Here is a 14251-nt window from a genome sequence, read left to right as displayed (position 1 = left end):
CAGCGCATCAGCGTGCTTCGATCCACAGGCCATCTTCTCTCTCTTTCTTCATTTTATTAGTATATTGTCAAGTTAATTATTTGCTAGTTTATTCTTCTTATTTATTATTTTTGAATATTAAAAATATTTAATTTATCAATTATATTTGTGCATCTAGGCTAACACAATCTGAACAGGTCCTTCGTGAATTTTACCACAGGCTTCCCCATTAGTGAGAACTAAAACGTAAAAGGGCTCTCCTATTAAAGAGGGTAAAGAAAGAACCTTTCAAATCTTTTACCCTAAAGTAAAGCACCTTCAAATCCAATGGTGAAGCACATGAGCCAGCCACTGTGATTTACGACATCATTGAACAGAACCTTTTCCATCTGCTTTAAAGATAGCTTGAAACATTCCATAAGATTTCAAACTTAAGAAACAAAGAAAATATTGCCACTTCCAGGTCTTTATCACAACACAGGCCACGAAGTCTTCTGAATTTATCATGCACCAAGTTTTGCCCCAGAAATTCGGTGGACGTGCCACCATCCTGAGCCAAAATTGGGAGCTTTCCATGGAGGGAGGTGCCAACCAGCCGAGACGAGCCTGTTAGCTGATTTTAACCAGCAATATTCTACCACACCATTACCCAAACAAGTCACTGGTGAAAAAAAAACCTGTCGACTCTACATTTCTGAATAATAAGAGAGAAATATTGACTCACAAGCTAAGTCATACAAGAATTCTTATAAAAAAAATTACATGCCAAGAAACTGTCCTCTCCCATACCTGCCACAAAAATGCCACTACTTTTGAAAAAATTATTCGACAAGAGTTAAAATTTGACTGTCAAAGAATACCTATAACAGAGTTAAAAAACCTATAAACACATTCTGATACCTATAATTTTCTTTTCCTTCTCAAATGAGAAACTTAAAGCAAAAAGGTTTTGCTTGGTTATAACCACTATGAGATACAAAAAAGCATCCTACTATATGGTGGATCTATAAAAAATTTTCTACCATAATGCTCGGTGCCTTCTCCTTTTTTTTTCACTTTGCTTATCTTTGGACAGACTGAGTTTATGAGTCACTCTCCAACAGTACAATTGCCATTTTCAAATTTTGAGATGTCTGAAGCCACATCATCAACAGTTCAGTTTGAAATGCTGTTTGCAACATCACTTCATCTTATCTTAGGGAGATTTCTGTGAGGCAGCATCCTAGGTGGATGGCTCAGACACCTCAACAGCAGGCTCTGTAGTTTCTGAGAGTGCTTCAGAGTCCTCTGCAGGTTGCTGCAAACTCCAGTACATGATGCTGGCAGTTAGCGTAAGGATCATCTTCTGGTTTACCTGCCACAGCAGCAAGAAACATTCAATGCATAAGAATTGAATTAGAAAAAAATGCCCAAAGCTTCTTCAGGACCAAAGGCAAAAGGAAGGATGGTCCATCAATTAATAAACAAGCCAATTATTCAATTCCATCCGATGATTTTGGCCATCTGACAATAGCGGTTTTACCAAAAAGGTGATTGTACAGGAAGGTGCTGGCATCCCAATGATCAGTGAAATAAAATATGCTTGGCATAGATAATCCAGGATTTGATAAATTCATGGTTATGCTTACAAATTAACAAAAAAAAAATCAGAAGTAAATTGTGCTCTAATATGGGTTGTGCGCACAACATGAAGATCTAAAAGTATATTGCTACATTTGAGGATCTTGGTTATACTAATTTTACCTCCATTATGTCCTCAGGCAACAAAAAGATGGAACATCCGAGCTTTCTCGCGACACTGATTATATATTGAGCATTCAACTTCTTCTGTTCATCTGCAGAAGATTATAACAATGGGTGATCCTGTATGTGACAATAAGATCATAACAATGGGTGATCCTGTATATGATTAACAAGAGTAAATTCAACCTAATTCCATTCTCGCACCTTCATTTCTGTAAACATACAAAACAAGTCCACAAATTTATCTCACAAACATGCACATCCAGGACCTCAAGATTGATTGCCACACAATAACAGATGAATATTAGATTTGATGTGTACTGGCGAAAGAGCATACCATCTTCACCCTTTGTAACAAGTTTCCAGTTTACAACCCTTGGCTTGACAGCACTAAGAAGCTCAAGGAAAAATATTCCGTTTGATAGGCTTTTGTCCTGGTGGGACAAAGAAAGTAAAAGAGGAAAACTTGAGAGAAAAATAATATTTAAAGAGCTGACAGGTAATATTTCTCAAAAAAAAAGAGCTAACAAGCAGTGGGAAATTGATGAGAGTACCTTAAAACTTTCCATTTGAGAAGTTTTGCCTGATTTCTTCACTTTATTGTTGGCCCAACTTAGGATATCAGCATCTGATACCTCTTTTCCCTGGGAGTGGCATCTCAAGTTCTTCAGGAGCTGGAGAATATTGGATCTCATTAACTGCCACAAGTACGCTAAAAGAAAGCAAGATGAAAGAGTCAAATTATTGCTTGAAGCAGCAACCTGTCAACCATTTTTAATGGCACAAAAAATAAAAGGTCAGACCAAGATCAGCAGAAATAAGCAATCATGTATATGTATATGTATATGCATATGTAAGTATGTACGTATAAATGTTTTGTGTGTATGGGTGCGGTTATGTTACCCACCGGGTGTAAAGAAAGGACTTTACATCTTCCACCAAATTCATGTTTGTTGTTGAAAAATGGAAATCTAAACCTTGGATGTGATCTAGATGGCCTAGAATATCTATCTACAAAAGATTATATTTCGGAGAGCCCTAGCCTAGCATCAAGGCATCCCAAGTATGAAATTATGATGGGATGATATAGCGTGTTGATTTTGGAATGGCCTCTTGCCAAGTCTAGGGGTCTCCAGAACATATGATTTTCTGTAAGTAGACACATTTTAGGCCTTCTAGATCACATCCAATATTTAGATTTTCATTTTTCAATCACAAGCATTGAATTTTGTAGTGGGAATGTTTTTTAATCGCACCGACGGGTATTTTAACCTCACCCTATTTCCGTGGTGGAAAAGTATCGGAACCTTCTATATTTATGTTCTTCAGGTCATACAAAGGAAACCCTCTTAGTTTTCTGCATGTTAAAGATGGAAAAAAGAAAAATGGAACCGTAATAGTTGGATAAGCTTAATTTTATTTAGTGCATCTTCTATCACTCCAAACACATGTTACCACTCTTCCTCAACTGCCTTTTGCTTTAAAAATTTATTGCACCAAGGTAGCCATTTGCTTGAAGTTTGCAAAATGATGATTAACATCAACCAGATGTGACAAAAGATATAACGAAAGCAACCCATGAGAAGGTGATGATGAAACTGAGGGTTAATGGTTATAATGTATAATAACATATATTTGGCAGCTAACAATTTGTTTTGCATCAATAAGTTTAAAAAGAAGTATGTGGACATGGGAACCCATAAGCACACCTTTTATTCTGCTAGTCTCTTGTTGAATATATTTGCATGATATATTGAAGAAATGACCAAGCAAAGTCGATTATTTTGTTTCCAAGTAGTGACTCCTGCATACCTAAAACCTAACAAATTTATTTTGCATAGCTATAACTTTAAATAGCAGTCAGAAGATAAGGAATTTTACGAGGCCCACTTTTACCGTGATCATCTCTGGTTCAATACCTCTGATGTACAGCCTATCTCCATATATTTACAGAGATGATTAAGCAAAGTTAAATTAGTCAGTGCTCAAAAGTGGCTAAACTCTAAGTAGTTTCGAAGGCTGAAGTTTATTCCAGAAATTTCGATAACCTACAAAATGAATCAAAACAAAGGATTTCATCTACCATAAACAATCTTCTTCAATTAGGCATATTGACTTGATTCAGTGCACCATTAACAATTTGTAGCTGAGACCTTCACCAAACTAGTAAACAATGGAAACAGGCATATCTATAGAAATAATCTGCTATAAAAAGTTTGCTCGAACACCTCAAGTATCAATGTGATAACTATGCCCCAGAAAAAAGAAACAACAGAATCCAGTGCTCAGTAAAGTAAAACAATTTGTAATGCCATCTAGCACACTGTTACCTTATCAAAGAAACTAAAAAAGGAAAAGATATGCTGGCGGATATATGTTCTGAAAACTTCATTTCTGAATCATTAATTTTCCACTCATACAATATCCATACACAATAATATGTGGGCAAAGAAAGATTTAGGAGCAGAGCATGTCTCTGTATGTCTGTACATACACAATATGCAGACAAAACAATCAGGCTACCTAAAAGGAATGTTCGTGCCTCTAAGAGTAGTGCAATAAGACTGACCACCAGTCTCATTAGAATTTAAGCTAAAAAAGGGGAATTTTTTTTTATATTACAATTAATATAGTATGGAAAATATTAAACTTAACAAAATAAAAAAGAACAATCAGTACCCTCAGAACAACATACCACTTACCAAGAATGAGCTTCTTATTTCCTTGTACAATATCATTCCCAGCAACATTTACTAGTGAAAAATTCAACTCCTTTCCAATCTTTATAACTTGGTTGCAATTCTCCACCTTTCTAAATGGCATCTTGATAGGAGGTTTTGTTGCCTGCTTCCAATTAACTGATCCAGGAGACACTTTGTCAAGTACTTCCAAAAGAACCCATCTGCATGTACTTTTATCATTTAGCAAGATAGCAAAATAAGCCATCACCATATGTCAAATATAACTTACCCATTTCTGACATCTTCAAACAAATTATTAACATATATTGCAGTTCCAAGACTGTTGATCCACAACCGAAAGGCTCTTTCTTCTCTAGATACTTGGATATCATCAGGCATCATCTCTGCAAGGGACACCTTTTTGCTGTCAGCAGACAGACCGTTCCTGTATAACATAAAGATTATTAGTACTACGCTACATTTACATCTTAAAATGAGATAGAGTATATTAGAGTAGAAAGAACTCTAATGAATATTACCGATCATCATTTCAATATTCCCACAAGAAAGTAATTATATAAATACATCTAAATGTTTAATAGATTAACACCTCACTATTTTTAAATAATGATCAGAAGGCAGGGCTTGAGACAATTTTTTCCAGCCTTGAACATCTATTGCCTATATTAAAAGATGGAGGTATTTTTTTCCTTTCAGATGTTTCATCCTTCCCTACTCTTCATCCTGGTGAGGGTGATTTTTGCTGCTCCAACATGATGTTTGTCAAATATTCCATGAACAGTGACAACCAAATAATGTTGTTTTTTTGCTGTTGATTTTTGGTACTTTCTTTTTACAATGAATAGTAATGGCTGTTATCAAAACTCTAATATTAACCACATAGATATAGAAGATGTGTAAAGCTTGTAGGAAAGCAATGAAAATTTGGAATGGAGGATGCTTATGAATGGCATTTAGGGTTGTAAAGGCTCTAAGATTAAGTTAGAAAAACAAGAATGGGCCTTGGTCATTATAAGAATGCTTATAAAATAAAGTTGCTTCGAATCCAATTTGTGAGATGGCAGTGATCTTTAGCTGGTCATGGCCATAAATGTGCTGTTTTCCTTGGATTCACTGGAACCTTCTTTTTCAGAAGACTTAAGGTGAGGCCCTGTTTTGCAATGGAACAGAAGAAAAGGGAGTGTCGCAGGCGGGCATCTTGTGCACAGGTGCCACAATAGAAAAGATAACAGGCACCACCTTTTCTGTCTTTCGTTTCACTCAGGGATGGAAAAATATTTTGAAGACTAGGATGAAGCTAGTTGTGCTATATGAATGGAGGAAGTTCACTGTGATAAAATTTATAAACATGAAAAAACATGAGATGAGGATCATTGTGGAATAGAACTTCCAATTCATTCCAATGAAACAACATGGGATAATACTTTAACTATATTAGGTAACAAGGACTTCATGAAACTATGTCGGCTTCACTTTCCATGCAACTGACTGGAAAAAAATAGTTTGAAAAGAAGGGACAGACACAAGAGTGCTAACGATCTGGTAAACAAATTTGATATACCAAGGGAGCTCATTTATCAAGCCATGAGACCAAGGCGTATCTGATGTTATCTAACTATATGTAATGCTAATGGCTAAGAGGTGGACCTCCATGCCTGAAGTCTTCCTAATTGACTTCCTTCTCTGTTTCTCCAGAATCCATGTAAATCCAGCACCAAAAAAAGAGGGAAAATTTGCCGTGTTTATTTTTTATTTTACAGTGGATATCCAATAGAGATTAGAGTCTTTCCTAATCCCAAGTGTTGGAAGACAGATAGATGTGATGAGGACCATCCAATATTTTTTTTTGAGAAAAAAAATCATGCACATCACACGTGTCAGGATCTAGTATTCATAAAAGCTAAACAAATATATGGGAGCAAAGAAAGATGTACAAACTACTCGAGAAGAGACTAGGGAGTTCCTAATGGCAATCAGCCATCACTGGAGGTCAATCTTATACTCCACACATACTCAATAAAAGGGCCATTGCTATGAGGTTGGAGCTGGGTATGTGATTGCTGTCAGCAAGGTGGTGATGACAATAGACTGGCTCATTTTTAAATTCATCTACTTTTTATTTTAATGATCTAAAAAAATAGACACCAACTAAGGGCATACTAGGAATGGCCATAATGCAGAATGCGGTGAATATGGAAAGGTAGAGAGTTTTCCTCAACAGATATCTTTTTACACTAAGTTCAATTATACAAATAGGCTCGCAAAAGAATCTTTTTAAGATATTTGAACATGGTCAATAAAGTGGATAAGTTCCATGAAGTCTTTTGTAATCATTGAATGCGACAGCTAAGCACAGAACCTTCAGACCAATTATACCATACGCATGAAGGTTTGGGAAATATAGAAAAATTTAGAATAAATGAGCATGCAAAGAAAAGAGTGCAAAGGAGGATATGTTTTGAGCCTGCGAAGGGTAGAGTTAGAATGAGTGCACTATAACAGCATAAGCCATATACAGATAGAGATATGGTTTTGTCCCATGTCATGCAAGTTAACAATGGTCCAACAGGAATGGTGGGGGGTTGGGGGGAGGAAGGGATGCAATAAGCATGATCATGTGATGAACCAAAATGGAGGGACTGATGTGCACAAAACCATCTAGGAGTAACTGAGTTGGTTGTAATTTAGTTCTTAAAGTTTAGTAGTTTCATATTATTTTAGGGGTTAATTGCAAATTCAAGCACTGATTTGAGGGATGATACTATACCAGCTAATGGATCATATTTTTGGTACATAACTTAGACAGTAGTGCATCCATGATATAAATGATACAGGCAAAGTTTTAAGAGGTGAGACCATCAGCTTTTTTAAAAAGGAGAACTCGGTGGTGACCTTTAAGTGAGATCTCCCTCATTGGAGAGAAAAATAAAGAATTTCTATGGAACAAGAAGATATAAAACAAAGGCTACACACCCTTTCTTTTTCAAGAGAAAGCTACACCCCTTTTCATCACTAAAAACTATTATTCTTACCCCAGATCGTAGGTAACCAAACAGCATTTTGGGCCTCTATTCTTCCTGTTTGCCATTTTTCTTCTGGCCATCAAAGCAATCTAAACTAAGATCTTATGATTATTTTTGTAATGTAAGTCTTTAAAAGACTCCTTTTACCACAAGGGTATCTTTTAGGTCTTTGAAAGAAAAATGTTGTTGTAAATCTTCAAAAATAAGTGAACATATAAATTGTCTATTCTTGTTCCCTGTTTCCTTCTTTTTCATTACTTCTCCATCAAAAATTGAGGATGTATCTTCTTTAATTGAGAAGTCAATCTGTAAACAAAATTTTCATAATATGAGCTTATTTTTTTATTTGAGTTCTTTCATATTCTAAATCTGAGCAAATGCATTGAAACTAGAAAACAATTTTGGGAGTCTAAAAATCACCTTGGATTGATTAAGAAGCAAGGACAGAAAGACAATAGCAAACTTAAATGGAAGTAGCAAAAGGACATGAACTTGCCAGCCAGAGAATTTGACATCAAATGAAAACCAACGGCAAAACTAAAACCAAAAAGGAAGAATAAACTATTGTTTTAAAATGTCTCCATTAGTTTAATATATTTACTATATTATTCCAATGAAATGCAATAAACCACTCATAAACAATCAATGGAGCCCTTTACAATGCACAATGTATAAAGGGAAAAAGGAAAAGCAAGTTCTTGCCTGTGCTGGAATATTTGTGCTACAAATGTAAGATTCAGATTAGGAGAGCCTTCAACAATGTCCTTTGGAGATAAATATCTTTTGCAATCCAATTTCTCTGCTTGGTCCAGTACCATTTTTGCCCTCTCATTAGGATCCTTGGTATCCAAGGTGGCTGTGCTACAAAGTTCGGGAGCAAGAGCATTGAGAAGGTAAGCATAAGCCTCTCCATCCTGTAAGTATATGCATTTGTGAGATAAAGAAAACATTGTAATAACTAACGGATGCATAACGGAAAGAGAAAGGAATGAGAAGAAAATCCCAAGAAGAGAAACATTAATCACATGTACATGCAAGAGCAGTACTCCATGATGGTTAGAAAAGCAACTATCTCACTCGATAAACGTGTCTATCAAATTCTCCAGGTTGACAAATGAAATGAGTCAACAAAGTTGCTGTTTAAAAAATATCACCAAATTTATTTCAATGTACAAATAATTGATCAAATTCTACAAACATAGTGCCATCATATGGAACAGAACATACACCTAAAGGAGCTTTAGAGGTAGAAAAGAATCTCCAATGTTACAGCTGTAAATTTTAAATTTTTTGATGGACGAGGAATTATATATCTTAGAATGTCATTGATGTTCACAATTGTCAATTGCAGAGCAGAATAGTCTGTTCCTTTTCCATTTTAAAATATTTTTCTTTTTATTACCTTCTTCGAGACATCTGACTTGCTTCCTTAATAATATTAATTACCAGAAACCAAATATAAGTTTTTAGCAAAAACAGAAATGCTGCTCTTGATGACAGAAGATCTATGATCATATCCAATGTGGCACGAATTTACAGCCATAAAATGATAAAGATGCTCTCAAAAAAGTCCTATTGTAAATTATCTGTATGAGAGACATCATTTTAGTTATAACAGAATAGAAGTATCGATTTGTCAGAACTCAGAACAGAAGCACCCATGTACTTAACACTCCTGGTCAGGAAAAAAATAGCGCATTAATACAGCAGATCACCATAAGTCCCTCTCCCATGATGTTTTTTTGATCCTCTCGCATAAAAAACAGGACTAGGATTTGTTGGGAAATGATAAGCTTTCAAAAGTGTCCACGCACGAGCAGGATTCATGTAAGTATAAACATTAATCTGAACTCAAAGGGTTCCAGCATGAATGCAATATTAAAACCTGAATTAAAAGTTTTCTGGATCATGGCATTTCAATGATAATGTTGCTGTCACTATGCGCGTATGATTTACTCTATCTTCTAATATATTTTAGGAACATTGTTAGTGAGGTCAACATGGTGCGCATAACTGAAGGAGAAAAAATGATACAAAATCTTCTAATTCAAATTCTGGTATGTACCTTAACATCAGAAGAAAAATTTGTTACAGTTTTCTTGTAACCTGCTTTCTTGAGATGAAAATTCATCCATTTCAGTAGCATTTTTTCTGGTGCCAAGCTCATCAGTTCTTCCACATCCTGCATATCACATACCAGCATTATAAGTTACATAATTATCCTATAATGCTATGTTATAGGCATCCAAAAAACAGAAAAAAAAGGTTACTGTTACGTGACCTTGCTGTCATCCACCAACTCTACCAATTGAGGTGTCTTCTTGAGGTTAAGATCCGCTAACAGTTGTATCTGATTATTGGTCACCCGGTCAGTCAAGTACATTACTGGATTCTTGATATATCATCATACATACTGTATATATAAGGTTCTCTCTTTCCAGAGAGAACAACTATTTTAGCCTATTGCTTGCATGACCTGAGCCATCAAAGTTGCAATGCTCAAATGAAACCATCAATTCTTCTTATAATAACCCTCTTTTCAGAACATTGAATCACTTCAATTAAAGATCGCAAACAACTGCTGTTGAGCAAGGAGGGATGGAGGGAGGAGGAGAGAGAGAGTTCCAGTGTGTACCTTTATAATTTGAGATATCAACCCCAGTACCAAATGAGGCTGCATAAAAAAAATAATAATAATTTCTCAGTTCAGATGGCAAGAAATGAGTACCGAGTTAATTAAGAAATAAGAGCACAGGGTGCTCCACATGCAACAAAAAGTAGACAATTTTCAAACAGGATCCTCATAGCAGCAACTTCTAATTTAGAAAGCAGCTTCTAAAGAAAACTAAAAGACCAAAAGCCATTTTCAAACACAAACAGAAGCTTTCTAGAATAGTTAAGGTTGTATAATCCTTTAACTTATTATTAATGTTCAAAAAGATGTATAATGGGGGATATTATGCATGGACCATATAACGTCAATTAATAAGAAAAATCTAGATTAGTACAAAATTATATTTATGGAACTAAGCTTTAGAGGAGAAATGTTTAAAAATCAGCAAAACAAAAATAAAGTATATGGAATGCAACTTTATTGGAAATACAAAAAAAGAAAAAAGATAAGGCCTCAATTAAGATTGATGGACAAGAGGTAGTATAAAGCGACTGATTTTTGTTATTTGGTCTTTATTATATAAAATAACAAAGAGATAGATGAAAACATATGTTATATAATTAGAACTAGTTCAATGCGATGAATATATGCCTTGGTGTTATGTGATCGATGCATATCTTAGCAGTGTCCCATTGCTCAAAGTATTAAGTAATAAAGAGGGTTCGGGAAAACTAAAGTAAGAATGTTAAGATGAATATGTCGTATAAATAGGAAGACTAAAGTAAGAATTCAATATGTGAGAGGAGCTAGAAGAGTTGCACAAACTAAGGACAAAGTGACTGGGAATCAATGAAGATGGTAATAGGCATTTATAATGAAGATCTGCTTAGGCTCAAATCATAAGAGATACTTTAATTTGAGTTGATAAATGCAGAAAAAAGGGAAACCTAAAATAATATGAATGGAGGCTATGATAAAAGATGTCAAAGAGCTTCAAGTAACATCAAGGATGGCCCTAAATAGGAACATTTGCACAACGAGCATCAACCAAATAGTTGGGACAACGCTTGGTTATGATACAAGTTGCACTAACTAATGGGTAATAACTAAATAAAAAAAACTATTCAATTCATTTTAATAACACAAGCAAGAAGATAAAAAAAAAATGGTAGGTGTCTTTGTCAAACATGTTGTCCAAGCTGGATATTTTTCCTCAAAACAAAAGCAAGCAAGAAGATACTTGACCAGAAAAACTTATAAATAATTACACCAAAACTAATGAAGCCAAAAAGGAAATATTAAATTAGATGGCCATTTTATCAAATGACAACTTCACTCGCACTTACCCTCCCTTCAACCAAATCCTGTGTTCCAATGTTAACCACGGTGCACCCAATAGCCTTTGCAGAATTAAGGCAAAGAGTGTGATTCTCATTCCTCTCCCATGGATTGAGTACTCGTTTCGTATTGATTGCCCTTTCATCTATTGTCCCCGGCACCGCAACATTGATCAATTTACTAAATCATATCAGAGAACTTTTTGTTATTGATAGTTGTGGATAAAATCAGGTCTCTTACTAAAAACCAGTAGCATTTACAGAACAGAATTGCAAACATTGACATGCAAAAGCAATCATAACTATCTGTTTCTTCTCTCAAGCTTTGTCAAACAAATATACAACGTACAGAACAATAACTCACCAGAGGAGGACACCATCCCTCACAAGGTTGAACAGATCATTGGAGGCAGGGTCGAGAGGCAGATACTTCTTCAGAAATGAATCCTCCCCAAGATAACTGTTTATATGCGCCACATACGATGCCTTCTCTGATTCATTAATGGTGTGAAGGAGTGTGGTGGTCGTTGCTTTCAAGAATGATGAGGAGTTCTTCGTGCTGCCCAATTTGTCTGCTGCCCTCGCTTGTAGATTCAAATATACCTGCCCAAGAAATCAACTCTGCTCCATCAATCTTTCCCCGACTCTCATCATACATAAACTTCGACCAAGAAACAATGACCCAAAGCTCAAGAACAATACCCGAAGGAATGACTCAAAGTCTATATCTTTGTTGGTGTCAGGATACGACTCGCCCAAGATCGCCGTTATTTCTTGCTCGGTGAGCAACTCATTGAGACCCTTCAACTTCACCATCATCGGTGGCAGATCTCCCAGCTTCACAGGACCCGACTCCTTCGCGGAAAGAAACTATCCAATCCCATCACAGAATGAACAGCACAAATATAAATATATAATTCTCAAGTCAAGAAGCGATACCATCGGATATTCATCACAACCAAATAAAAGGAGGAGGGTCGTTTCGAACGCTTACTTTGGATTTAAGGCCGCGGAGCTCCACCTGGGTGAATTGGCTCTGGAGCCCGGGATCGGAGACGAGGACCCCAGCAGCTGACATCTCTTTCGCAATTCAATCCCCGGGTTTCACAAGATCAAGAGTCGAAATAATCAAAACACAATGAAAAAATCCAATCTTTGAATCAATTTCAGATCGACATCATCATAAACCATGATCTTGATCGATTCCAATCTGAGAATACGCATCTTGTTCCAAGAAAACGAATAACCTTAGGAAAAAAAGCCCTCACAATCCCAAAACAAGAAAGAGACCTCACGATTTGCTGATGGGATCTGAAGAAAAGCTACCTGTGGGAATCAAAGATACATGCAAGAAAGCGAAATTTCCGTACTCCTTTCGGGCTTTTCTATCCCTTTTTCTATTTCGAACTCCAGGAATCGTGGGGGGAACGGAGGGGAGAGTGGTGGGGGCCGAGGCTTTTGATCTGGTTCTCTGCCGAAAGGCAAAGAAAAGACTGAATAAATAAATAAATAAGGCTTGAAGGGTTAAAACGATTTTTTCAGTTTTTCTGCGGAACCGCAAAAATCGGGGGGCCCTGCCATGACCATGATGGCGTTTCCGTAGACCGCATCCAGCACCGTTAGATCACCCACCGCACAGATCTCGAAGCGATCCGAACGCCGGGGCATGCTGCGTAAAGGAGATGGACCGGTTTCAGCTAGTCATGGGCATCGGGCCGTGCCGGGCCGGCCCGGCCCAGGCCCACCAGGCCACGGACTAAACGGGTCGTGCCTGGCCCGGCCCGCTCAGCCAAAAATCCAAGCCCGGCCCGGCCCCAGGCCCGTGGATTGGCGGGTCGGGCCCGGCACGGCACGAGACGGGCCGTGCCAGGCACGGCCCCTCACGGGCTGCCAGACGGGCCGTGCCTGGCACGAGACAGGCACGGCCCGTCTGGCAGAAAAATTCTGCCCGTTACGGGCCATGCCTGGCACGAGACAGGCCGTGCCTGGCACGGCCCGTTTGGACCCGTTACGGGCCGTGCCTGGCCCGGCCCGTCTGGCGGGGGGGAAGAAAATAGCCGTTTCCAACGGCTATTTTTTGGTTTTTTCCCAAAATACCCCTCCCAACAGTCCAAAAACGGCTAATTTGAGGGGTATTTGGGGAAAAAAATTTTTGGAGTCCTATAAATACCCCTTTCCTCCCTCATTCTCACCACACCAAACCAACTATTCTCTCCTTCTCTACTACTACTATTTCTCTCTTCTAAAGTGCTCTTCTAGCAATTTAATTTTTAGTTTACATTTAGCAAGTGTTCAAGTGCTACACAAGAGGAGGTTCCTGTTGAGAAAAGAAGGTCACTCCTGTTGAGAGCACAAGAGGAAGCTCAGAATCTCGGCTCTACCTCTGCCCTCTGACCCTCTACTCAATTCCTCCTTGTGGTTAGTTTTTATTTTTTGCATTCATCAATTTAGATATGTCATCTTTTGAGGAAAGTCATTTTGGCATTCCTCCTGTTTCTGAGGGAGAAGAAACTAATCCCCAACCCCATGTTCCTAGTTCCTCTAGAACTAGTGAACCGAGTGAAGATCAAACCTCTTCTCGTAAGAGGACTAGTGCTGTATGGAATGAATTTGATAGAATTATGCTTGATGGAGTCTGGAAAGCAAAATGTAAAAAATGTGCCAAACTTTATAGTTGTAGTAGTAGTGGGGGAACAGGCCATTTAAAAAGACATCAAGAGAGTCATAAGATGCATGATTCTTATGCTCAAAGTACCCTTAATATACAAGGGGGATCACTTGTAGGTAATTTTGCATATAATCATGAAAATCAAAGAAAAGCACTTGTAAAATGGATAGTTAAGGATGAATTAC

At 37.3% G+C, this 14251-nt stretch overlaps 1 protein-coding gene across 3 annotated transcripts; it reads right to left on the bottom strand.

Moving 5' to 3' along the window:
- Positions 1 to 647: 647 nt before the first annotated feature.
- Positions 648 to 12869, bottom strand: LOC120104929 (fimbrin-5-like). Of its 3 annotated transcripts, none has more exons than XM_039116838.1 (14): positions 12393 to 12869; positions 12101 to 12268; positions 11763 to 12001; positions 11408 to 11579; positions 10083 to 10121; positions 9729 to 9797; positions 9513 to 9629; positions 8150 to 8361; positions 4693 to 4848; positions 4425 to 4624; positions 2277 to 2434; positions 2060 to 2156; positions 1723 to 1814; positions 648 to 1333 (listed from the first exon to the last, which is right to left on the bottom strand). In XM_039116838.1, the coding sequence occupies exons 1-14, from the start codon at positions 12474 to 12476 to the stop codon at positions 1202 to 1204; spliced, it is 1935 nt and encodes a 644-aa protein (XP_038972766.1). In that variant the 5' UTR covers positions 12477 to 12869; the 3' UTR covers positions 648 to 1201. The 3 variants fall into 3 exon arrangements, 2 of the variants coding, with proteins under 2 accessions (XP_038972766.1, XP_038972767.1); XM_039116839.1 differs by having other exon boundaries at positions 12101 to 12253; XR_005507280.1 differs by having other exon boundaries at positions 1277 to 1333; positions 1723 to 1842.
- Positions 12870 to 14251: the final 1382 nt, after the last annotated feature.

This window comes from Phoenix dactylifera, unplaced genomic scaffold (assembly GCF_009389715.1).
Source record: "Phoenix dactylifera cultivar Barhee BC4 unplaced genomic scaffold, palm_55x_up_171113_PBpolish2nd_filt_p 000143F, whole genome shotgun sequence".
Lineage (NCBI taxonomy): Eukaryota > Viridiplantae > Streptophyta > Magnoliopsida > Arecales > Arecaceae > Phoenix > Phoenix dactylifera.
This window is presented reverse-complemented; position numbering and strand designations above follow the sequence as displayed.